Here is a 27,478-nt window from a genome sequence, read left to right as displayed (position 1 = left end):
AAATAATTAAAACATATGTGAAACAAGGAACACATGTGGTCAGTGGTAACAAAGGCTGCAAAAAGACATATGAAACGATTAGTATGTTTGCAAACAGGATCATAACAAACTATTTCTGCTGGTTTTGTGCTGTATGAATCATTGCCTATTGCTAATAAATATACAGTATGCGTGGGGCACTGTCAGCAGCCCAGTCTGGATGCAGCTGCTTCAGCATATAATGTCTGAAACTGGATGGGATGGCAGGTCTCCAAAGCATAGCCTGTTTCTAAACATATAGCCTGTATTTCTCACAGATCTATACCATGTCATCTAGTGTGGGCTTGGATTTATGAACGTCTATTTCAGACTTTAACTTCCACATATGATGTAGCTGTACAGACAAACTATTTAGACCTGAAGGTGATATGAGGAAGACAACATCAGATCAGATCTCATGAGACTCTGTGGGCTCATGAGGGTGGAGTCAGAGAATATTTCTGGTCACCTGCTCTAGCGTCTTGTCTTGTCAGCCTGCAGCAGTATGGTCTCTCTCTCTCTCTCTCTCTCTCTCTCTCCTCTCTCTGTGTGGTGTGTGTGGTCCTGGTATTTAGTTTCTCTCAATGTGTGGTCCCTCCTTTTCGTCTCCCCCCCCTAAGCCAGGTTCGGACAATAAGCCATTTCCGACTAAGCTTTGTACCCCTGAGCTGGGAAACCCTTCTTCTGCACAAAAGACCTTATGGTTGAATCTGACACTGGTTTAATTTCAGCACTCAAACAAAAGCAAGGTATTAACACGATGTAAACAACATGTCTGACATCCGTCCACGTCTCACTGATATGATCTGGAGTGAAAAATGATCACAAATAAGAGTGAGGAGACAGAGGAGAGTAAATGTGTAGATGGAAAATACAACACGGTGCACTATGTGTATATTTAAGCAACAGAGAAAGGGAATACACACTGTGTTATGTCATTGTAACTGGGAGATGGCGGTTGCCTCACAACCTGGGTGTAGATGTGTGTGTATTTGTATTGTCGTGCCGTGGGGGCTAGGTGAGGTTCTTTCTCCAGTAGCAGGTGCACAAGTGACAAACAGAGTGGTCCTTGTTATTGGGTGAGGGTGACATCCTATAGCTGTGCCTGTGTACTCTGTGCCCATTCAGGGTTTAAAACCTGAAACTTCACTCTTTACATCCATTTACTCAGGCCGTAGGAGTGTGAAATGACACTTTGATACGCCCCAAAGGACCAACAGATTAGGTCTATTGTCACTGGAGGTGTGATCACATTCATTTTAAGGTGGAAAATATGTAAATGACGCTGGTTGAACTCCATTTCCCATCTGTCAACTCTGCAGAAGAAAATACTGCCTGTAGACACTGCCTTCATTTATAAGCGCTAATATTTTCAGTCAGATCCCCAAAAAATTATCTATGGCATTCAAGTTGAATAGAATAGAATAGAATAGATAGATAGAATAGAATAGAATAGAATAGAATTACCTCCACAATAGGGCACCACTTTGCAGGTGAATTCTCCTAACAACCAGGGACTTTGTAAGTTCATGGAAAACCACCATGGGCAGACAGAAGAAGATGAGTACAAAATCCCAGACAGCCAATTAGCCAACAGGGAGTTAGAGATGCTCTTCATGTAAATAATTCTGACACACTATGCATCAGGATGGCAATGTTCCCTGCTATCCCCACTAAAAAAATGACACCGGAGACGCACGTGATTGGGCGTAAGCCCCGTAAGTCTCACAGTGTCACCGGGTAAAAGGGGTTCTTGATCTCATCCACAAAATCCCGCGAACTGGGAGGGGTGATCGGAGTGGCAATCCCAGGGGTTCTCTTCCTCTGAAAGTGAAGAACTCGTTCCTCCCTGGTGAAGAGGTCAAAGGGCAGGTCTGTGGAGTGAGGGCCACCGGCTTGGGGATGGGTTCCCACGGTGACGCGTTGAGGTTGCGCCAAAACCCCTGAGCTTTTGTTCAGCCTGTTTCTCCCCCTCTTCAGCGCTTTCTTCTGCTCGTCTTTTGTGCCTCTCTTGTGCCTGTCCCCCTCCCGGGTCCCCCTCCCCGTCTCCCCAGCCCATTGATGGAGCTTAGCGGCATTGTAGCGTCCACTGGCCGGCGTACCCGTACTACTAAGTCCGCCAGTCAACTTTATCCTCTTAGTATGGGGGCGCGTCGGGTCCCAATGTGAGCCGGCGTTGGGATCGCTCCATGGGTGTCACTGTCCTATGAAGTCGCGTTTGTTGTGTACAATTCGCCTCGTTTCTTCCACCAGCAGTTAACCTTTTCCAGGGGTGATGGAGTTAAGGGTCCCTCGGCCGAGTGCCCGCTGCGCCTGCGGGTCCCCGAGGACGCACACTTTGGCGTACCCGGCAGGAAGCGCATGGTCTCTGGCTTTGTTTGGATGCCCTCCCGGAGTGACCAGTGTAAAAGTCTTGGCAGAGTATGCGCTGGTGTTACTGTCCTCTTTAGTTCGTACCTCTCCATTATTTCTCAGTGATGAATAACACATGTGCGTGGGCTAACAACACGAATACCGTCCCAGGCTGCAGAATCTGCATGGTCCAGGATTTAGTGAGTGCAGCTGAAAATTTCTCACAAGTGCATCCTCATATCTGTGACAAGCGCGGAGATACTCTTCCATTCAGTCAACACCCATGTTGGAAACAGTACTGGAGAGGAAGCCTGCTGCCTCTGCTGTTCAGCTACATTCGCCACCGGAGCTCTGCAAACTTATGAGTTTACCCCCAGGATCGGATCGTACACTAATGTGTGTGGTGTGTGTGTGTGTGGTGTGTGTGTGTGTGTGTGTGTGTGTGTGTGTGTGCTGCAGCTACAACCGGCGGATTCTCCAAACAGCCCGCCGCCTCCTTCAGTCCACTCCCGCTCCTAAAGTCTTGACATGACCTACCAGGACAGAGGATCAGAGTCCCGGATCCACAGAGAAGGCAGCACGGAAAGGTGCACAGGGAATTGTTGCATTATCCACGCAAAACACACACAACCTGCACAGCATCCCTGTCCCAGCTGTGGTAGGAGCATCCAAAGCAGGCTGTGTGTTGTGCGTTAGTTTATAGAGGGCTGGGTCAGCCAGCAGCAGCAGCAGCAGCGTCAATGCGGTGCAGACGCAGACCGGGTAAGCCTACTAGACTGCGATGCTCTGAGTAGAGAGAGGAAGGAGAGTGACAGAGAGAGAAAGAGGAGGGGTGGAAATCGGTGGCTCCCTTTTCTCGTCCCTTCCTCCTTTGAGTCCAGTGTCTCTCTCCTCTGTTTTCTCCTCAGATAGGACTGTGCGCTGGAAGAAAATGGACTCCCCTGGCGGCTAACCCCCGATCTGTCACTGCCTCATCCATCATGGAGCATCCAGCAGCCCTAGGCATGCTACGGCTACAGCCCCCCCGCAGACAAGCCAGCCACGCCCGACAGGCGGACGAACAAATATATTAGGCTTCCCATGTTTCAGTTTTACGCACAGGCGGCGCTGGGCCGTCGACCGCGAATGACAAGCACGAATCATCTTAGAATTACAATTTTGTTTTAAGGCAAGAAAATTCCACCGGGGGAGACTTTTCTACTTTAAATTAGCCCCCTAAAGATAACAGATTATGGTAAACAAGTTACACTGCCAGGCCTCTGTTTGTCTCAGCTCTTTTATCAGGTCTACATACTGAATTTATATTTATTATCCATGCTATTCATCACTTTTGCTGTTGTAAAGTTACCAGAGGAACTCTGGGACCACCTGAAAACTGCCCACCCGCCAGCTTAGATCCATCCATCTATGACATGTTCCGGGCTCATCTCCATTCATTGGCCCATGAATCACTCATAGCTCCCCTCCACCTCAGCAGTGAGTCTGATCTGAAAGGGATCATCTGGTTCAGCTGATTTAACCCAAACTTTAGGGGATGGTGGACATTGATTGTGTCTTGTTCTACAGGCTGCGTACATCAATAACTGCATCACTGCTTAAAAAGTCATTGAAAATGTCTTGTTGAAAGTCATTTAAAAGTCAGGTCTATCTCACTATTTTAGCTGTTGTAGTCTTTGTACTTACACAGACAATAGGAAGTGCAAACTTACCAAGTTTCCTAAACTACTAAGCAGGTGTATTAGGGTGGTCCAAAAAATGTTTTAAGATTCTCTGGATTAGAACCCTGCATTTGGTTCCATTCTGGCCAAATTACTTCGGTCCAAATTTTTATGCAAATTAATTTATATTTAGAGGTTGCACAAGACACGGGAAGATTGCCTCTATATACTGTAATAGAACTAGCAAATGAAATAAGGCATATTAGAATAATTTGTAAATTTATTCTCAAAATCAAACGGCAACTCGCATAAAAATGTTACTTAGAAAGTTCCAGCAACCACTGTTGCTTTATTGAAATTACAAAAAATGTTCCTGTGTTCTTTGACAACTTGGAGCAAGTACTGTTTGTGATCTGCATTTTTTGTTCGGCTACAGTTGAAGTCTTGAATAAGCTTCACCCCTCTTTCAGCAACATCACTGACAGCTTTTCCTGGAATGCACAATGTGAGGCAGCCTTCTGAAAAGTCCTGCAATCATCAGCCCAGTCTTCTGGAGGAATTCGGAAGAATGTTTGTGCAGATCCAAAGTTTCAAACAAACGCATGGTGCTGGTGGTGACAAAAACGCTGATCTGCTTCCCTTCATAATCTGCTTGATTAAGGACATCCCAATGCTTTAGTGGAACCTCTGAACCTTCATTTTCCATCATGTTGTCAACCATCAGCTGCTTCTGCTCTTGTGTCACACTGGAGTCCAAGAATGCCAGGCCAACCAATTCTTCACTCCAGTACCACAGATGTCGGTGGCCTTACTTAATACATATATAGCTAGATGAAGCACTCAAACCTTGGTTTTGATAGTACTGCTGCTTCTCTTAGTAGGTCAGCTCGGCTATGCTGAAAATGCAAAATTAGTCAATTTCCAGGAAACTTCCAGCAACTTGTACAACCTCTAAAACATCTCCTTTTTCTTCCAAATTTTTTCCTAAATCATCTTTTGAATGCTAAAACCTAATGCAGGGTTCTAATTGAGGTTATCTGAAACTATATTTTTTTACCATGATTGTTGGACCACCCTAAGGTGTATTCTTAACAGTTCTACCTACTCAAAGCACAGTGTTATACATGCACAAACAAACCTACAGCCTGTGACTAAACATTGTATTGGCTGTTGCCCAGGTCAATAATTTAAGAGACTTGAAGTGCTAATGAAATGAACATATTATGTCTCAAGTGCCCTAAGTGCTGTAAGTGGAGCTTTCTTACATTAACAGAATACAGGACTGGGGAAAAGACAAGAGGTACAGTGGTCCCGCTGTCAAAAGCACGTGCACAGATACACATATCGAATATACACACACACACATATGTCTTAGAACTGTTGGATATGCATATTGTACAAGCACTGTTCATGAAAACATATTTGCATATTTTTGGACACGTATTGAGGACATTTTCTAAAAATACCCAGCTGGCGGTAATGATGGTGAGTGAACTGGCAAATGCAGCAGAACATCCAACTGCTGACCTTCTACATCAATAGGTTGATAGGGAGCCAATTCTTACCAGGACATCACACACAAACCTACATACACAGCCAAGTTTCACTAGGGGGGGATACTGAAGATGGATAACTTCACTGTATAACCTTAATATGAGTTTAATTTGACTTCAAGCAAAATAGAACCAAAAAACTGAATAAATTTGAATGACTCCAGGGGAGAAGTCAGCAAAAATGTACTCAGGCATCTGGGAGTCATGTAGTTTTCTTAAATTCTTACAGAAGTTGTTGAAAGAGGGTTGAAGAACTTGCCTTTTTCATCCAAACTTTTCTCTGCAGTGAGCGATACTTGGGTATATTTAAACCCTGTGATTTCAGAAGGAGGCTTTTGGAAAACCCTGGTGAAGCAAATGGTTTAGTAAATGTAAGATTCACAGGTTAAATGATAGGGATTACTCTGTGAATCTGACCTTGAAAGTACCACAACAGCAAACTATACTACCGTTTTAATCAACAGGAAGGCACAGGGCAACACTTCATGTGTAATTATCATGCCTATTGTGTGTGGGGTCCACAGAGACCCACTAGTTGGTGTGTGTGGGTGGAGATAAAGAAGAGAGGTTCTCACTGATGTATTCATGCATGGAAACACTCACTGGTTCAGTCACAGAGGGATGTCAAGGGCACACGTCATGCATGCACACATAAGGGACTAAGAGCACATGTGCACAGCAAGACACACATACCGTGAAGAGGTCTGAGTTTAGTAGGGCATACAGTCGGGAAGAACATGCCAGGGCCATGAAGATTTCATGGATTTCAACGCAGAAAATAAATTATACACACATATAGCATACAGGCATACAGAGAAAAGAATGAACTACACTGCAAAACTCAAAAATCTTACCAAGTGTATTTTTCTCATTTCTAGTCCAAATATCTCATCATATTTAAAATAAGACAGATCACCTACAGAGTAACTTTTCAGTGAGATATAAGAACTTATTTTTAGACAATAGATCTGGAAAATCTTATTTCAGAAATCTTACCAAGAGTATTTTCACTTGTTCCTTTGGCAGATTTTTTTTTTTTTCTTTTTTTTTTTTCTTGAATTAAGTAATAAAATTTTGAACTAAGCAAAAAAAAAAAAAAAAAATCTGCTCATGATTAAGTAAAAATTATCTTGGTAAGATTTCTTGAAATAAGATTTTCCAGATCTATTGTCTAAAATTAAGTTCTTATATCTCACTGAAAAATCACTCTTTAGGTGATTATGTCTTATTTTAAGTGTGATGAGATATTTGGACTAGAAATGAGGAAAAATACACTTGGGTAAGATTTTGATTTTGCAGTGTACTTTAAAAAATTATTAGACCATCAAGAGTCATCAAAAACAATGGTTATACAATCAAGTACTAACTCCTGTGTGTATCATGTGACTAAAACAGACACAAAAGAAAACATGGAATGCCTAAAGCACTGTTTTTGTCAGTACAATGCCATAGGTATTGATGTAAGAACTGAAGTGATTTGGTTATTATCAAGAAAACATGGAAAATGGATAGATATCAGCTTTGAAATTAACTACTATGAGCTATTTTAGTTGTTATCAATATATTTGTCCAAACAAATGTACCTTTAGTTGTACCAGGCATTAAAATGAACAAGAAATTGAAGAAAACAAGGGGTGGTCTCATAATTTTTCTGCGACTATTTTGACACATGCACAGACTCCTACAAACCACCCATGACCTGTGGCATGACACACATTAAACAAAGCAGACAACAGACCCACATACTCACTCATAACCAGAATACAGTGACTTAAATAAATCATGGAAACATGTAGATTTTTTTTTTTTCCTAAACCACCACCACCACCCCTCTTCAGAGGACAACTTTTTTTTTCTTACAGCTCATGTTTAAGTAAAAATGTCCAACTTCATATTCACATGTTCATTCATTCCTTGCTTGTATACATATACATAGAGGGAGGGGTTATATAGATGAAAGTGTACAGACAGGACGGGACAAGACAAAAAACGATACTAATTACATATTCATCATTATACAGTAGTGTGTGTGTGTGTGTGTGTGTGTGTGTGTGTGTGGTGTGTGTGTGTGTGTGTGGGTGTGTGTGTGTGTGTGTGAGGAGAGGTGACCAAACACAGAGGCGGTTTCTCTGGCTGGGTGTTGCATGGTGAGGGTAGTGCAGACAAAGAAGTTTAAATTCATTTGTTTTATTAAAACCTCAGCACAATTTTTTTTGTTTTTGTTTTTTTTTGAAAAAGTAATTCATCTAAGTAAATCAATGGAGGATATAAAGTTTCTTATCAGGGCTGGTAGCAGCAATTTGTTAGATCATGTCACTGTGAAATTATTGTCATGGATTAATATTGAATGAAAGACGTATATTTCATACTAAAAAGGTCTTCCTTTTGTTTATGAAACAAATCTAGATTTACAGGATGTTGAAGAAATCGCAGTGCTGTAGTTTTCCTTTCAGTCTATACTCACCTTTGTTTTGTTGGTTTGTTTATTATTTTGAATATTACATTAAAACCAAACCACAAAAATTATTTATATAAAAAAGAAAGGAAAACATTGGAAAAGGAGCGGGATGAAGTTTAATTTAGAATCTCTCATCCACTTAACCCATCCTTCTACCTACTCTAAATTCCTATGTCAGATCCCGTAAGTAACTCAAACATCCTACACATATCAGACTAAATTCTGACTAAACACAAAAATGCTGTACTTGTCAAGGATAAACTGTCCATTTTGCAACAGCATTTCCACATCAAAATAAACTCTGTCCCTTTCAGAGCAGTAATACACATATAAAAAACAAAAATAAACTGTCCATTTCATAACAATAACAGACCTATTAAAATAAACTGTCCATTTCTTAGCAGTAATATACATATAAAAACTAAACTTTATCCATTTTATAACAATAAACCTGGTTGTTTACAGTGTGGAACAGGCAGTCTCTGTTCCAAGACCATTTCACCAAAGTCACTGTTATCCTGTAATCCATGTCCTTTTGTGATGAGCAACACTATCTTTCAATAATGTCAGCACATCCTCAGGATCTCTGCCAAGTTGGGATCATGATAAACAAAGATGCTCAGGCCAACATATGGTTTAATGCTGCCATCTGCTGCTCTTTTTGGGATTTGCAAGAAAATAAGCATCACCTCGGAAGTGTCATCTGTGATTTACTAATAAATATTAAAGATGTATGTACAGTCGTGAAAAAAAAAAAAAAAAAAGGTAAGACCATCCCTTGCTTTCTTTAATTTATTGTTCATTTTAATGCCTGCTACATCTAAAGGTACATTTGTTTGAACAAATATAATGAATACAAAAAATAGCTCATAGTAGTTTAATTTCAGAGCTGATATCTATCCATTTTCCATGTTTTCTTGATAATAACCAAAATCACTTCAGTTCTTACATCAATATTATGTCATTGTACTCCCAAAAACAGTGCTTTTCGGCATTTGATGTTTTCTTTTGTGTCTGTTTTAGTCACATGATACACACAGGAGTTAGTACTTTGACTGCATAACCATTGTTTTTGATGACGTTGATGGTCTAATAATTTTTTCCGCGGCTGTATTAAATATACTGTCATAGACTAACATGTGATTTTGATGTTTTAAATGTCTTTCTGCTGTCTTTACTTCCCTTCCTTTTTGTCCTCTAAATTATCACCACACTATTTCTAAAATGTTTGCCTTATCTTCTTTGGCTTCTCATTTGCTTCACATACTAATTATTTCACACCAAAGGAAATAAATTAAAATATCTAATGCTTTTTCTACTAATGTATCTTTAGGTTTTACTTTTGTGTTATTGACTTTCCATCATCCTGCATTTCACCTATAATTACTTCCCTGCTGTCTCTATCTCTTCCTGCTTGTGATTGACAACATAATTACTAATGTGTTTAGGGTGGAAAGATAGTCTTAGTCAGCATTCAGAGTGAATAGTTTTCCAAAAGGCAAAAGGAAATGGTGTGGAAACAAAAGAGGCCAAAGTGACTGATAAATACACAGAGAAAGACAAAGAATAACGGTCCAGGGGTTGAGATACTATTTTCCTCTCACGGTAATCAGCTACAGGAGGTCCATCATTTCAACAGAACACTATATTTAAGTTAAGGACTTCGCCTGTGATTGCCTTAATATCAAATGTCGCTGCTATAGATGCGGTTTACTCAACTGGATGAGTATAGAGTGGAGATACAAAAACACTTGACTCCTCAAACCTGACATTTAACTAGTAAAACATTTACGACACCCGCCACAGAGGAGGGATAGACAGGACTGTGGTCAAATAGTAAATGATATACTAGTGGACAAACGGACACACTGCAACTCTATTCTAAAAACCACAGAGTCACTTTCACATCCACAGATAGAGAACAACAACTGCAGCTGTCAAATGCACATTTCCATATTGTAACAGGCAGTGATTCTGCAGTTTCACCCTGAGTGAAGTCATATTTAGTGGTATATTTTAATGTATCAGTCCAATGTCCATATCCCCAAAGGTTGTTTGTTTATCAGACTGCTAACTCTCTGCCAACTCTCTCCCTTTTGCCGCTTTGTGTTTTCACAACTTTCTGTTCTCTATTCTGTTTTTCTGTCTATGTGCTTTGTAAATGTAAAAATTGTAATATTTTTTATTGAGAAATAATCATGTTGTTTTTAAAGGTGTGGGAGACTTTCATGACCAACTTTTCATCAGATCTGTTAAACCTCAGTCATATCCTCAGTATCACAAATCTGTAAGTCTTTCTGTGATTACTCACCTGAATCTCTTGCATTACGGTGCACAATTTCGAAGTGCCATCCACCATAAACAGACCATATGTTTACAAACAGAGTCTGGAGGTAACTCGGGCATCTTCAGAATTTTGTTGCGGCGTGCATTGTGGAAATGGGAGGTTCCTGACAGCGGCAGCACAACCATATGGTATTATATGGATGAAAAAAACATGACACGGAAACGGCTCAAACTTGGAAACGGCTAGAGGAATATGCATAGAGGGAAGGGGGCTCCTGCCGTTTCCACATCATGTCTGTAGCAGCTGCCGCTGTCAGGTGGCTGCGCGAGCCTTCGCTTCCCACAATGCACGTCGCAACAAAATTCTGAAGATGCCCAAGTTACCTCCAGACTCTGTTTGTAAACATATGGTCTGTTTATGGTGGATGGCACTTCAAAATTGTTCACCGTAATGCAAGAGATTCAGGTGAGTAATCACAGAAAGACGTACAGATTTGTGATACTTAGGCTATGACTGATGTTTAACAGATTTGATGAAAAATTGGTCACGAAAGTCTCCAGCACCTTTAAGAACAAATAAGATAACAAATAACAACAAGAAAAGCACTCAGAGAGCGCAGACCTCCGCCAAGACAGATCTGCACCCCCCATCACCAAAATTTAATCATTTCTTCCTTGTGCCAGTATCAACATTTCCTGAAAATTTCATGAAAATCCGTCCATAACCTCTTCAGTTACCTTGCTAACAAACACAAGCACGCACGCACACAAACATACAAAGCAAAGTGATCACATTACATCCTGGCGGATGTAATAAGAAATCTGTAATGAATAATGAAACAATGCTAAATGAATCTAACTATGTTTAGTTTAGTTTTGTTTCTGTCTACGCTACCAGTCAAAAGTTTGGACTCCCCTTCTCATTTAAATGACATGAGCTGGACCACAGATGGTCAAAAGTGCTCAGCATCACTGGGAACTCCTTCAAGACTGTTGGAAAACATTTCAGGTGACTACCTCATGAAGCCCACCGAGAGAATGCCAAGACTGTGCAAAAAAGTAATAAAAGCAAAATGTGTCTATTTTGAAGAATCTAAAATATAAAACATGCTTTGGGTTATGTCACTCTTTTTTAAACTGCATAATTCCATGTGTGTTCATTCATAGTTTTGATGCCTTCAGTGAGAATCTACAATGTAAAGTCAAGAAAATTCAGCAAAGCCAGGTGAGTCCAAACTTTTGACTGGTAGTGTATGTGCTTTGTAAAGGTAAAAATTGTAATACTTTAGTACTGGGAATGGACCCCAGGAAGAATAGTTTCTGCTTTGGTACAGACTAATGGGGATCCTTACATAAAGAAAGAAACTAATACAACATGCAAATTCCCCCACAGGTTCTGTTTTTCACAGTTTGATCAGAGTCCCACAGTTTGTGAGCAGCTACAGTGTTGTAGCGTCATTTGGACAGAATTTTGGCGCAGCTTCATTGGCTGAGAAGTTTACAGCTGAGGTGGATTCATAGCGTTTTAGGCTACATTCAGACTGCGGACAAAAGGTGCCCGAAATCTGATGGTTTTACTCATACGTGCTTCAGCCTTAAATATCTTCTGCAGTAAAATGCAACACTAAAAGGAAGGTACAAATGTCATATACAGTTGCTGATAAAGTTGGAATAATAATTTTAAACTTTTTGTTTTCACACTTCCAGTGTATTTGGCTGATAATATATAGTTTTACTAAACTATGCTTTTGAATGAGTACTTTTACTAAAGGAAACATAATGAATTCCTATAATTTCACTGCTTTTGCTCATGCCGTGATTCAAATCAGTTCAGTTCAACAGAACTTTAAGTAAAGCTGTGAAACTCATGTCCCCTACAGAGGACAAAAATGCGTCACTTGGTCTCAACATGAAATACTGAAGTGCAGTATCACAAATCACATTCAGCTCAAAGTCCTTATACCCTCGATTTGAGTGATTGAAAAGTGTCATGAGATAACTTTTGTTATGATTTGGCGCTATATAAATAAAATTTGAATTGAAGATATCTGTTTTTAAAAAATAATTTAGCAGCAACCATAATAGCTCAAATTGATGGTCTAACCAAGTACTTTAATACCCCATTAAGGAATAATAACCAAATATTTAATAAAAACATGAATTTATCATCACTGACAAAGCAACAGAGTGAGGAAAACTATACAGCAGTTATTCAAGGTTTGGAAGAAATACCAAATAGTGCTGTTCTTCAAGGAAAGTGTAAATATTTAGCATACCACACTTTTCTGAATATATGAAAATACATTATATTCAAAAATGAAACTAATATAATTTATATTTTAGTTTTAAAAGACATTAATTCATGGTAACAGAGTGAGAATCCAAAAAAATAACAGAGTGAGGTGTTTGTTCAGTGTGATGCACCAGAATAATAATCAAAGATTTAGTAAGATACTAATAAAATTATCAGTTTTTGGCCACATATTTTTCATTACTATATTTAATACACATCTGTCTGCCGTTTTTAAAAAAATAATAATATAATAACATTCAAAATCATTATAGTATTTGATTATTATGAAATGTAAAATTAGACACAGGCATATAATTTCAACGTATTTATTTATACATTGCTATTTACATTCTGAATTTATGTTGAATACATTCATTTACAACCTTTCCTGTTCTTCATTTACACTTTATTATCATATATTTTCTTATATATCCAGTTGTTAATTCAGGTACAAATTAAATAAACACAGTTTTAGAAACTAGAGATGTATGTCTTTTATGCTGCATAATCAAAAATATTGTTTAAGGAAAAAATAAATGGACCCTGACGTTCACTTTCACTTGGCCAGGCCCAGAAACAGATATGAGAGCAGGACTTCACACCTCATAAAAACCTAGACACAGCAATAGGTTTGACTAAAGATTTCCCACTTAACAATTCAGTGAAGTTTGGACTGGAATTTGAAGTCACATAAAGAAAAAAAAAAAAAAAAAAATCAAATTGGAGCAGTAAATCTGAATTGAGCACTACTGGTTGTATGAACATAATGACGAGTTGTTTTATCACATACCAAATTTATAAACAATGGGAAAGAGAATAAGCGGTTAAATCTTCACTGAGTTTAGATAAATAGATAAAAACCATTTGTAAAACATAATGCAACTGAAAAATGAACTGGCTCCACCCATAATCCTGGGCAGTGACAGTGTTATCGCTGATCGACGTGTGTTGTATCAACTTTTAGTGTTTGACGTCTGCTCCAAAAACACTTGAGAAGCTGAAAAGGCTTTAAGGAGATGCTTAATCTTCTGATGCCACTTGATGGTATTGAAAGCAGTGCAGAAATCAATGAAAATCGGTGTGTTATAGAGCGTCTGAGTGTAATGGATGTAGGAGACAGGCTTCTGCATCATCTGTGCCTCTTTTGTTGACTTTGAAGGACCACTTTCCATTCGATGAGAGATGTTTATCCAAAGCTCCTCTTTAACCTGTCTTCATGGCACTCCGCTGACCTTTTAATATTCACTACGTTGAATGTAATTATGAGACGTTTGAAATATTAACTTAGGTTTCCTTTTCATCACATTAGAACAACAGTGCCCTCTACTGGTTCAACCAGCACATTGTTTTGTAAGTGTGTGTATTTAACTGTAGGGACATTATAAACATAAGTTTGTTCACTTGACCTTATACAAACATACAGCTGGTGATCTTTGTTGGTTCTCAGTCCTTTGTTACATGCATGTCTAAAGGAGCACATTGTGTGTGAGAACACAACACAGATGGAGTCTGTAGAGATTCCATGCACTGTTTTCTTTTATTCAGTGGGAATACCACATTCTGTTGAGCTGCAGCAAGTAAACAAGTAAACTATCTATGTATCTATGTATCTATCTATGTATCTATGTATCTATCTATCTATCTATCTATCTATATCTATCTATCTACTATCTATCTATCTATCTATCTATCTATCTATCTATCTATCTGTCTGTCTGTCTGTCTGTCTGTCTGTCTGTCTGTCTGTCTGTACCTGTTACCCTTCATTAACATGCAAACCTCTGTGTATTTCCCAATATTCTAAACACAAAATAAGACACATAAACTACAAAACATCAGAAATGGCATTCAAACTATATAAACACTCCTATTAATACTATATCAAAACACAAGAACATCATTTTTGTCTTAAGTTGTATTAAGTCTTGTGCTGCAGAGATAACAAGACATTGGTTTGCACAGGTCAAGACACTTCTGTCTTGAAGTGATGGCTAAGCGACCTTGTGTGTTTCCAAAGTGGTTGTAATGTTCTGTATTTGAAGCATCAGTATACTCCACTGAACACACAAATATAGTGCTGGAGGAAATTATTTTTACTGCTCAGCTGTGAAGAACCATGGTCTTCCACCACTATCTGTTGTTCTTAGAATTTCTGTAGAGGCACACTACTAGTAGATCATTGCCACTTTTGCTGACATTTGTAAAATCCTGTGGTTAGGAAATAACATAGTACATTTGCTGTAGTTTAAGAAATGCAATGTACTATACAGTGTTGGACAAACATGTATGAGGTTTCATCTGTACTCTTTTTAAAAATTGGCCATTAAAATACCATGAAATAAATTAAACATCTACATCATTATCCTCTATAAACCATATAATAGAACCATCATGAGGAGATTTAGGTCATTTTCTTAGAACAAACCAGTCTATTTTTACTGCCAATATCACATAATTATGTTCTTTCACAGAAGGAGCCAAATGACTCATGTGATCATTGTCAGGCATGATCATGGGTTAAACTGATGTTGGTGTGATGAGTCTGAGGACACAGCTGTGTGATTCCACAGAATGTACAAGGCCTATGCTGGTCATTAAATCAATGTAATGGTTCAAAGTGGATAAAAACTGTAGGACTCACTTCATCTGATATTTGTTGTGCTCAGAGCATCCATCTGCATGTTTCATGGAGATTATGAAATAAAATCATATTTGGAGGCAAAATGGTCATATTTTCAGATCTGTCAGGTGTCCAAATAAATTTAGCCACCACTGTCCTGTCCTCTTCTTCACTCAAGTTCTCATCTTCAGCTCCAACTCCAGACCCTCTCTTCCTCCTTTTATTCCAGTGTGCTGACTTGTTTTGCAGAGCATTTAGCTTGTAGACATTCACTGATTTTCAATGTTCAGTAAGGATACAAGTGTTCTTGCTTCTAAGAAATGAGTGTCAGTGACTGTGACCCATTTGAAGGCCTTCAATTTGTTAGCCCCATGAGGATTTAGTTATTTGTTGTCTTGTATTAAGAAGTGGGTATAGTGTTTTGAAAAACTTTTATAATAGACCTGCAACCTTAGCATAAAGCTGCTGAATATTTTGTACATAAATTTGCAAGCATTGTTAAAGTTTTTGGGAACAACAATCTGTGGATTCAGTGATTGAAGTAATCATCCAGTTCCACCTCCGAATGTTAATGTTTGTTGATTCTAGTCACAGTGTTCTAAAACATTTTAACAATTTCTGTACCAATATATTGTATCACAGTACAAAGCATTATAATAATGAAGTGTCTGTTGCCACAGTACTGTAGGACTACTTCCTCATTTGTCCATTACCACAGAGCCAATCAGCGCCCTCGTTCTATCCTGTGTAGACTGGTAACCTGTCACCCTGCTGCCACAGCACTGTGGCAATAAACACTGCACATGCCATGGGCCTATCCGGGTACAGGAAAAGGATAGGGGACCAGTTAGGCTACGTCCAGACGACAAGGATTGTGATGTTTTCTTTTGTGGATTCTAAAAGTTTGTGTCTATACATGTGTCTTTTCCAGAAATATCTGCATCCAGGTGGAAATGGGAAAACTGGGTTAAAACGGTGTAATACGTATGCCATACTTATGTTGCGCTGTACACACACACAGACAGAGCCACAGGATACACTAAAATCACAGAAGAATGCAGTGAGCATATGCATGAGGTTATAGCCGGGGTTTTCTTCTTCTGGTCACGTGGTTCGATGGTGTCATCGTTTCCATACAGTGGTGTTTTGACGATATATATGTCAGTACCAGGGGCGGCGTTGGAAGATTGTTAGGCTCTGGGACCCATTCCTCCAAAACTACCATTTCAGGGCACCAACAACATTGGTGTCATGTGGACAAAAGGCCAAAACAATATTAATTTTTGCGGATTGAGATAATTTTGTTGTGGTGTGTACAGGGCATATACACCATATATGACCACAGTACTGTGCAACAAGAGGACAATGAGTTCATGGAACAGTGTCCGTGATTGGCTCTGTGTCTGCTTATTGCCACAGTACAAATGCTAACATTTGATTGGCTCTGTGATAATAGACAAACTGATATTTATGCCACAGTACTGTGGCAGTAGCCATTGCCTTATAATAATCCAGTCTACATGTAACAAAAAACATGGATAAGAATTCATACATCTGCAAAACAATAAGACCAGATTTTAAGACATTGGACAGATTGAACAAGGCACTTCTAGACATGTTAGTAATGTGTTGGTCAACAGATAGGATGATGCCAAAGATGACACCAAAATTTTGGCTGTGACTATAGATAGATAACTTATTCTCATTCTAGGACCTAAGCAAAAGAAACTTCGGAATTTGTTGCGGAACTCTCGACAACACAATATAAAAAAAAAATAAATACAGTTGTCGAATATCAATTTTAAATATTAATATTAAAAAAGTGCTCTGTGCATACAGTTAAAATCTGTTTTAAAAAGTCAAAAAGCTACATAGTTGTCAAGCATTAGGTTCACATTGAATGAACTGCAGTTTTATCCAAATACAGAAGTATGAAATTTTATTACATCCACCTTTTTTTTTTTTAAAGCAGACAGGTCTCTATCACCTGAGAAGGATCATCTACCATTATCAACATGTATAGAGGAATATTGTATGCATAGCAATGAGATTGAATTCCATAACAAATAATACTTTCATGAGGTGAAATATAAAGGGAGAAAAATAGTGGGTCAATTAATGAGCATTGAGGTACTCCATAATGACCCATTAACAAAGGGAAAACTCTGTAAAAAAGTCACTGTATTCAATAAGGCAGATAAGATCTCAACCACAGTGAATTTCTAATTAATTTAAAAGTGTATGGTAATCTATCAAATGTAGTACTGAAGTCTGGCCAAAGAAGCAGAGTCCATTTATAATATAATATAATATAATATAATATAATATAATATAATATAATATAATATAATAACTTCTGCTGCTACTGCTGTCTTAGCCAGGACACTCTTGAAAAAGAGATTTTTAATCTCAATGAGCTTTTTTCCTGGTTAAATAAAGGTTATAATAATATAATAAAAGATAATATACTGTTATTAATAAAGGTTATAATATAATATAATATAATATAATATAATATAATATAATATAATATAATAATATAATATAATCCTATGATAAGTCTCTGTTGGGCTCTCTCCAGCAGGTACAGTGCTGGCTTGAAACTGCTGCCCGTAAGTCTCTAGTGAGATGTCAAACTTGCCCAGGAGTGCTGCAGGAAGGTGGTCATAGGAATGGCTCGGTCCTCATCTATCGCTGTGTAGGCCTCCAATGCCTACCCTGTCAGCTTTGGAGCCAGCCATCATGCCCATTCGCCCTCTGGCCATCCCCAGGTCCAGTCGATCCACTCAAAGCACAGGAGGTAGTTTTCGATGTCCTCACCCAGCTGGAACTGTGGAATCCTGGGGTCACTGTAGTGGCGGACCTTGGGATGGCAGACACAACTGGCTGGACTGCAGGTTGAGGACCTGAGTTGGGGTGCTGTGTGGCTGCGGTCGTGGTGCTGGGTTGGGCAGGTCCATCCTCCGGCTAATAGCTGACCATGTGGCCCTGGTGGCCTCTGCTGGAGCTGTACGTGCTGGTGTCCCCGGTGGCTGTGCCGCTTGTGGAAGTGCGGCTCCCAGCACCTGCAGATGGGCCAGGAGGTCTTCCTCATGTCTCTGCTGTCCCCACAAAAAGTCTCTCATTAGACCCACCAGCTCGTCTCTTGCTCTGGGTGGTGCTGTTGCTGCAGGCTGCTGCTCTGTATCCTGGACCTCTTTCTCCTCTGACCCCCAGGGCTCTTCCTCTTCTCCGGCGGTCTCCATGGTTGCCAGGCCCTCACACTGCAGTTGGGTTTGGGAGCGGAGGCCTGTACGTGTAGGTGGGAGGGGACGTCTTCGACCGGCCATCCCACTTCTGACACCACGTCACAGGTTCAGGTCACAAGTTCAAATAATGATGGCTCAGTCTCCAAACTATTTTTTAGATTTATTTAACACTGCTCCAACCAGAATAAACTTGAAAAAAAAAATACATGCCAAAAAAACAAAAGTATATACAGGAAAAACAATCCACACACACAGCAACTCCCCAGTCCTGCTACCAAACCCTCTCTATCTCCATAGAAGTAAAACCCTCATTATACAGCCCCTAGCCCCTCCCCTGGGCATACCAAATCAACAAAGCAGAGGGTTTTAATAAAAGCTTCAAAGCTCAGAAAAAAATAATTAACCAAATAACACACATTACAGAAATATTATAGTATCAACATGCCCTTTACGTGGCCTTTACTTTAAATGTAAATAACACAAAAAAAAACAAAATATTGAATAAACAAGGGAAAAAAAATAAATCAGTCAGTCACATGACTTAACAGCGCGCCAAAATGCGCCATATAAGGGTTTAACAGGAAGCGTTACGGTTCGGTACCGGAAGTGACGCATGGAGGCGGAGGACGCAGTAGCGGCAGTGTCCAGGTGAGTCTGAGAATGTAGGTGTTGAGTGTGCACCCTCTAACGCTCTAATGACCGGTGGGGAAGAAACTGTTCTGACAGGAGAGGTGTGGGGAGAAAACACTTCGTAGCACCTCCATTGTGGCGTGGCTCCGTGGGACACACACTCCGCCTCCTCCCACAGGGTTTAGGGGACCGCGAATCCGACTACCGGTGCACTGAACTGGGACACAGCAGACACGGACTGGAGGCTTCGGACTGTGGACGAGTCTGTTGTTCAAACAGAGGCAAACGATACTGGTAAGTTTTGTTTCTCAAACGCATGGTTAATGGTTCACAAAAAGTTGACTTTAGAGATTAAAGAGAGCTACAAACGTTACGGACGTTAAGTCGCTAGCTGCTGGTATGCTAACAACAAGCTACAGTAACATTTCTGTGTTTTCTCTGAAACGCTCGGTGGGTTGATAAAAGTTAGAACTGAACCCAGTAGTTAACTGAACCGTGTTCCAGTAGACAGGGTTATGGTTCTAACAGTAGTTAACTGAACCGTGTTCCAGTAGACAGGGTTATGGTTCTAACAGTAGTTAACTGAACCGTGTTCCAGTAGACAGGGTTATGGTTCTAACAGCAGTTAACTGAACCGTGTTCCAGTAGACAGGGTTATGGTTCTAACAGTAGTTAACTGAACCGTGTTCCAGTAGACAGGGTTATGGTTCTAACAGCAGTTAACTGAACCGTGTTTCCAGTAGACAGGGTTATGGTTCTAACAGTAGTTAACTGAACCGTGTTCCAGTAGACAGGGTTATTGTCCACATTATGGAGAACATGTCAAATTAATGCACGTTTTTTTGTTTTGTTCTTTACAGTTGTCCACAGATGAGGAGGCAGATTCACACCAACGCCACCTGGATTTTTCTTCCCATTTGTAAAATTTTAAAGCATTTTTTGAGCCTGTTTATTTTTACATCAGTGTGAATAAACCCATTTGAAATGCATAAAGTTCATTTTGTCCGTGTTTTCCTATGCCTCACGTAAAGTTAGGTAACAGTACTGTTCTGCCGACCTTAGTAATTATCTGTTTACAGATTATCCTTGCATTATGTTCCTACGTATGTCATAGAGAAAGCCACGTAGTTATGTTTATCACAAATGCCACAGAGTGAATATTTGTGTTTGGCCTGTGGATTGCAATTTAGGCTTGTAAACACAAGAGCAGCGTCTCCCTCACCAGATCCAGACACGTGATCACGTTTTATGCTGATGTAATGACGCAGCTCTGACTTGGCTCTTGGTCTATGGGAAAGCAAACCGGTTCTCTGGAGGAACCAGTTAAGCACCGTGTTCTAGCGCCAGGTTTTTTTTGGTGGAAAAAGGGGTGACAGAGACACGGGGAAAATGTACTGTGCAAGAGTGACGTGGTGCCTACAGCTGCTCCGTCACAATTATAATACAAGAAAAGCACTCGGAGAGTGCAGACCTCCGCCAAGACAGATCTGTTTCCCCCTCCCCCCCCCAATCACCACCAAAATTGTATCATTTCTTCCTTGTGCCAGTATCAACATTTCCTGCAAATTTCATGAAAATCCGTCCATAACTTTGAGTCATCTTGCTAACAAACACACAGAGCAAAGTGATCACAATACCTCCTGGCGGAGGTATAATGTAGTATAATATAATAGTGGTAAGTGCTGTTTCCATAGAATAAAAAGTCCTAAAAGCTGACAGGAAAGGTTTAAAAAGATTACTGTGATGTAGGTGCTTTGAAGGTTGTTGGAATACAACCCTCTCAAGTACCTGAAAAGAAGGGCAAGTTGGAGACAGGACAATAATTGTTTAATGAACCTAGGTCAAGATGTTCACCAACACTTGAAACTGGTAAGAACTCTGCCAGTAGTGACTTATAATTTAACAGCCAGGATCCAGGACCTTCCTACCCGTTGAGTGTGTTAAGTCTGGAGTGCAGTTGGCAGCACAGAAGCAACTATCATTTCAAAATTAGCATCTGACTAGATTTGTGCTATCTATGCTCCAAATTCCTGCAACGCTGCATGAGAATAACTTCACTAACTTGAAGAATAGACCTTTTAGTTGCTCTTGTTTTACTGGTGAGCAGTGCAATTGAATTTAACAAGCAAGAAAGAACTGTGTGCAGTTCTCTAATACATGTTTTAACTGAACTGAGATACATGGCAAAAGCTAGAACATCTGATAGACATTCTGAAAACCAAGTAAGAGCTGGATGATCATTGTTGGAACTCATAAATACATCAGTGTCATAATACATGTGTAAATTATGTGGAGAGGCTACAACTCCAACTTACTTTTAAAGGATAAGCATACCAGAGTATAGATATTATAAAATAGAGGGGTTTCATTTAACCCAGTGGTTCCCAACCTTTTTTGGCTCGTGACCCCATTTTAACATCACAATTTGTGGTGACCCCAGACATTCAAAATGGATACTTTTTTTTTTTTTTTTTTGCTAAATTAATTTGTTTTTGATCATGTAATTATTTGCTATACTACGCTGGCAAATAAACATTAATTTTAGGTGACATTTTAGTCTATATAATGTATATTATTATGGACGGAGGCAGAAAAGCCAGGTGTAGATTACGGCCAAAGTGAGAATTTGATTTTCCTTGGTCAGGATATGTACAGTCAGTCCAGCTGGATTTACAAGGCTGACAATTAATACTGAACAAACAATAACTCAAACTATGAATTATGAAAGCGCTGCAGCATCTGAAACCGACCACAATGAACATTTGAAAGATAACAGTACCACAGTGCTTCAGTTTCACAGTTGTCTTTATGGATTGGGATTATCTCTGTCAACTCACCATAGATTTTTTAGCAGTAGGTTTTTATTTTTATCAATTACTAGAAATTTCAGGCGACCCCATTTCAATTCCAGGTGACCCCACGTGGGGGTCCCAACCCTAAGGTTGAAAAACACTGATTTACCCATAAGGACCAAGTGGGGACTTTTGTGTCAGTTCCCAACTGAATTTTTCTCTCTATTTAACCTATCCTAATGAAATATCACACTTCCAGACTTTTGCAGATCTGGGCTTGTTGAGCATTAAGTTTGATGAATTGTGTTAATTTAAATGTATTAAATACATATAATTGAACATAATAAATGACAGAAAAAGAGAATAAAAAATGCGGAGGGAAGAAAAAAGCATACAAAGACAAGGGAAAGAAAAGATAAACTGGGGAGCCTGAGGAGACTGTGGCCCACTGTGGCCTTGTTTGCTGCTTCATTAATTGTGCCTCCAAAAGCTACTTTATATCATGAGTGTGTGCAGATAGTGCAGCTGCATACTGTGTGTGTGGTGAGGACGTCTACTGCATGTGTCTGTTTGTCAAGTGTACTGTTTCATGCTTTGAGCCTTTTGTGTTTGTTCATACTGTACTGTGTGTAGTATCTGTGTGTACTTCGACTTGAGTGCATATGGATGTGTGTACACACTTCTATGTGTGTACACACTTCTGTGTGTGTAATAGGTGCTGACTCTGCAACTCATTACAAACCACCAGGGATTCTTGTGGCCTCCAAACAGCGAGGAGGAGGAGGAGAAGTCAGTGACCCAGACATGAAGAAAGGCGCTGGGATGGAGAAGCAGCTCGACTCGGGTCCCGCTGGGCATACGTCTACTGCCTGACAGCCTCTAGCAGCTAACCCTGTAACCACGCTTAAAGTTCATGTTTCCAAAGCTGTAAGTTATTACATATTCTAAGTAGAGCTCTCACACCTTACTGAATTACAGCCTACAAATTCTATAAATAATAAGTATCAGTGTGCTAGAATAGTAAGTTTAACACATCACACTAATCCAAAGATGAATCCAGTGATGAAAATGTTATGAAAATGTCACTAGTCGCTTTTCCATTGGACATATGTGCAAAACTTTACCCATATTTATTAAATGTGAAAAAACACAAGTATGTAATGTCGGTTTTTCCATTAAATCACAAATGCGATGATTTTTTTTTTTCTTATTGCAAGACTTCACGAGAAGTCATTCCAAAGACATGACGATGAACGTAAATATTGTATTGATTTATAGATATATTCATTACCTCAGCCAAGGAGGTTATGTCTTCATCGGGGTTCGTTTGTTTGTCTGTCTTTAGATTAAATTTTGGTGGTGATCAGGGGGGTGCTAATCTGCCTTGGCGGAGGTCTGCGCTCTCCGAGGGCTTATCTAGTTATTGTATATTAACCCTCTATTCCATCCTAAATTAAATTAGAAAAGCCCTCAGAGAGTACAGGGGAGTGCAGACCTCCGGCAAGGCAGATCAGCCCCCCCCCCCCCCCCCCCCCCCCACCCCGGTTACCACCAAAATTTAGTCATTTGTTCCTTGTGCCAGTATCAAAATTTCTTGAAGCTTTCATCAAAATCCATCCATAACTTTGAGCTATCTTGCTAACAGGCAGACCCTGATGAAACCATAACCTCCTTGGCGGAGGTAAAAATGATTTGCTTTCCTGGTGTGGTATCGCGCCATGTTTCTTTTAAAACTGTTCTTCTTTGCTTATAACATCCATCAACATCTTTTTTTTTTTTTTTTTATTCACGTGACTAGTTGTGGAAAAGGTCTTTTCATTGCAGTTTTGTGTACCACCTCTTACCATCTCTTGCCAGCGCAAAAACGTTTAATCGAAAAACGAGAGTTTTGGCAAAATTGTTGTTTTTCCATTAGGTAAATTATGTGCAAGTCATATTCGCACAATTTTAGGGTCAATGGAAAAGCGACTACTGATACATTTTTCCATGATGTTGAAGAAATGCACTTTGTGGGTTAATAGAACTTTCACTGCATTTGACATGATCACGGCTAAACATGTATCACCTAAAATCATCAGCAACCAGTGGCATCATCTATGTTGATCATCCTGGATGCCTTTGTTTGAGAAACACTTTAGCTTAATATAAAGGAAGGATGTTAATGATAAAGAGACAAGTGCTGGAATGAGAGCTGGACCAGCTGTGAAGGGGAAAAGTCTGACAGTAGTTGTTTTAAAACCTCAGCAATATACTCCTGACTGCAGCAAAACCTGGCAAAAGAAACAACAGGAAGTCATGTAAAAAATGATACTAGAAATATCACAGAGATCTAGCTCTGAAATAACTAGAGGGAGTGTAAGAGGAGACTATCGCTCCTGTAAGAAGAAATGCTGATGCACTTTTATATAGAATTTTATATAGAGTTATTTTAATACTGATGTGTTTGTTGAATGCATTTATGAGTGGGAAGAGTCTAGTTTGAATGTTATTTGTGTTTTTTTATGTGGGGGGCATGTGCAATTTTGTTGTATTTATTATGCAATGACAAAGATTCTATTCTATTCTATTCTATTCTATTGCTAATCTGCTTTTACAATAAGAGCATCTAAAGTATGGAGTGTACTACTAGTACCCATCAGAGAACATGAGCACCTTCCCATTGTTTTAGTTGTTAGTTTATGTTGTGGCTGATAAACTACCAAACGTGTGAACACTGAATATGCCTGTACCTGCCTCCAGATGCTTTAGTGCTGCAGTGTATTTTCATTCAGTTATCGAGTTCTAGAATAATTATATAGCTGCTGGTTACATTGTATTGCAATTAAATTCATTTTAATTTTACACTATTGACCTTTTAGTGATGCTCTTTTTAATTATTGGAGTTTTTATAGATTTTATTCTTCTTCGTAGCTTATGTCTGTGATGTGTGTTTGAGAGCAACAGACTACACAGTTTCCTTCAGGACTTGACTACTGCAACAGCACTCTCTATGGTATGTCATCCAAAGCCCTTAATAATCTACAGTGCATCCACAAATCCACAAAATTACAAGTACAGAGAATTGTTTTCTAAATTAAAAGTGAATCAAATGTAGCCTAAAAAAGCCTAAGAGTAGACTTTTATTCAGTTTGTTTATGCAAACCCATGTTTTGCGTCACCGTCTCTATACAGTTAGGTTACCTAGGTTACCTATTGTCGTATCAAAGACCTCTTGAGACTTGTGATGGAAATGAAGTAGAATAATTAATCTGAAATGAAGAGTGACATGAAGAGTGACTTGAACAGTTCTAAAGTACGACAATGGATCTGTGATTGACGAGAAAAGCTGGAGAAACGACGACCAATGTTAGCAACAAGGTGCAAAAACATTCTGTTAGCATCAAGCTTTTAGCACCATTTGTAATACACTGTAGACTTAATTTGTAATATATAAAATATAACAATCACTCAATCTTTATTTCAGACTCAGAGGTCCATATAAAAAAAAACAAAAAAACACAACAATGAAACAACCACACACCTACAGTGAAATCTTTACCTACGGTACATATAAGCACCGTCTCCAGTGCCTCCATAGTCCAGATGTGTACCTGACACTGCTGTCCCCAGGTCTGACAACTGCATTTTGTAATTTTGTTCTGCGACAACTCCAGTCTGCCTATGAATTTTTACATTAGGTTTTTGATTACAGCATCAAGAGCAGGAACATTATTTGTGCAAACAGCTGACTGGCACTTGCCCACAGTGGGACCTTCAGCAGTTAGCACAGTGCATCAGCGTATGCAACCTGCAGCTTCTTGTATTGGCTGTGCTGTAGTTCCACCACAAATGGGCAGTGTACAGTTGGGTACAGTAGGCTTTGAACAAACCTATTTTTACTTTGTTTGTACAGATGCTAAATTTGCATGTAATCACATTTTCTTGGACATACAATTTACAATATTACCTCTGTATATCCTCATTGTCACAAAGATCACTCCTTATGATGTGCCCAAATAGAGTAAGAATAAGAAGAATAATATTGTAATATAGGCTGTTTAAGAATTTATTATTATTATTATTATTTTTAATAAAGGTGGGAGTGGGAAGCTGGCCAGCTGGTTAGGTGGTCCATGAATTGTTTTTTTTTTTTTAATGATAAAGTGGTCCTTAGTGTAAAAAAGTTTGAGAACCCCTAGCCTAGACTATAAGTATTTGAGCAGATAAATAGTTCCATATTGTGTTCATTTGTTGAATAGCAGAAAAAACAAGGTAAACCTCCATCATGACATGGTGTTTGTCTTCCTCTCAAACACATATGCAGAGGTGTGTGTGTGTTAAAGAGAGAAATGGAGAGAGAGAGAAGGTGCAAGGTGAACAAGTAATCAGCCTCCTGCACACAATATCTGGAACTTATTTAGAACTTCATTGCTGAATGCCTGCTCTTTGACCCGACTTGCCTGAATCTGTGATGTTTTCTACTAAGCTTTCCTGGATACATTCGACCTGCGGTGCATGGGTTGACTCGCACTTCGTGCTGATATGAGGTGTTGCTTTTTTTTTTTCCCTTCAGTGGTGATACTATATGAGCTATTCTTCTCCTCCTGCCATAAACGTCACTCAAGTCAGAGTATCCTTTGCTTTAAATAACAAAGTCAGTTTTTTAAGACATTTCATTTCTTTCTGGTAGCCTATCTGCGGCAACACAGCTGAAAAACGAATAAAGCGATACCAGTTGAAATTGGTTGAGAGCTTATAGTATGTTTGAAAATGACATGTACCGTAACAGTATCGAGCATAACACATTTAATCCTGCATGCTTGCTTCACAGCTTGGACTGAAGGGAGATGATGATAAAGGTGACGGTCTGAAGAAGGTCTTTTATTCCTTCAGCAACTAAATGAAGGATGTGAGACTTAGTGTTGCCAAAGTGTAAAGGGAGATAACAGAAGTACACAGGTAAGGGGCTGGACTTGAATGCTTTGAGCCAACTGAGATACAGACTGTACAAGCAGCCACTCAATATCAAACTCCCAATGATTTTTCTCCTTTTTTCTTGTGCTTTTGCTTTTATTTAGTTTTTTTTTTTTTTTTTTTTGGCTTCGCAGGTAGCTACTCTGCATTCAACCCTGCAGCTCTGATCAAATGGACAAAATGCAATTATAGATTGACATGGTTTAGAGCAATAAGAGCGGGGTTTGAAAGGTCACCAAGGCTTGACTACATCATTTACACAAACTGGAAAAACATATGGGGATGTCACTGTACGTATATGTGTACGTGTATGTACGTAAATCATATTATTACAAGTAGAATTTATAGTTACCCGTACCAGGGTTTCTACAGGTATCAGCAAATCTAATTTAATGTTTTTTAATGCTCTTCTTACTGTCCCTTTAAACTAATTTAATGCCCATGTCCAACTGCAGATACAGTTTTATATATAGTTTTATATATATACATGACAGTTTACCATCAACAGGCTTCAACCAGGTTCTGAATAGTTCCTCCTCCAATCACTTCTGCTGAAACTTGCATTTTCCCATTTTCAGACATTTGCTAATATTCCCTCTGCTCTTTTGCCACAGCAT

General features: G+C 39.3%; 1 protein-coding gene across 1 annotated transcript in view; it reads right to left on the bottom strand.

The window, feature by feature from the left end:
- The window catches only part of LOC115429076 (G-protein coupled receptor 37-like 1), a 31,142-nt gene extending 12,575 nt beyond the window's left edge, over nt 1–18,567 (bottom strand). The window contains 11 exon segments of the mRNA XM_075353501.1: nt 799–824; nt 1,486–1,531; nt 1,533–1,603; nt 1,606–1,639; nt 1,641–1,661; nt 1,663–1,898; nt 1,901–1,947; nt 1,949–2,216; nt 2,280–2,499; nt 2,501–2,580; nt 18,102–18,567. Of these exon segments, the coding sequence (XP_075209616.1) occupies nt 799–824; nt 1,486–1,531; nt 1,533–1,603; nt 1,606–1,639; nt 1,641–1,661; nt 1,663–1,898; nt 1,901–1,947; nt 1,949–2,216; nt 2,280–2,499; nt 2,501–2,580; nt 18,102–18,567 (1,515 nt within the window).
- Between the last annotated feature and the right edge of the window lie 8,911 nt (nt 18,568–27,478).

Source organism: Sphaeramia orbicularis, chromosome 12 (assembly GCF_902148855.1).
Source record: "Sphaeramia orbicularis chromosome 12, fSphaOr1.1, whole genome shotgun sequence".
In the NCBI taxonomy this organism is placed as follows: Eukaryota; Metazoa; Chordata; class Actinopteri; order Kurtiformes; family Apogonidae; genus Sphaeramia; species Sphaeramia orbicularis.
Note: the sequence above shows the minus strand (reverse complement) of the source record. Positions and strands in the feature narration are given on the sequence as shown.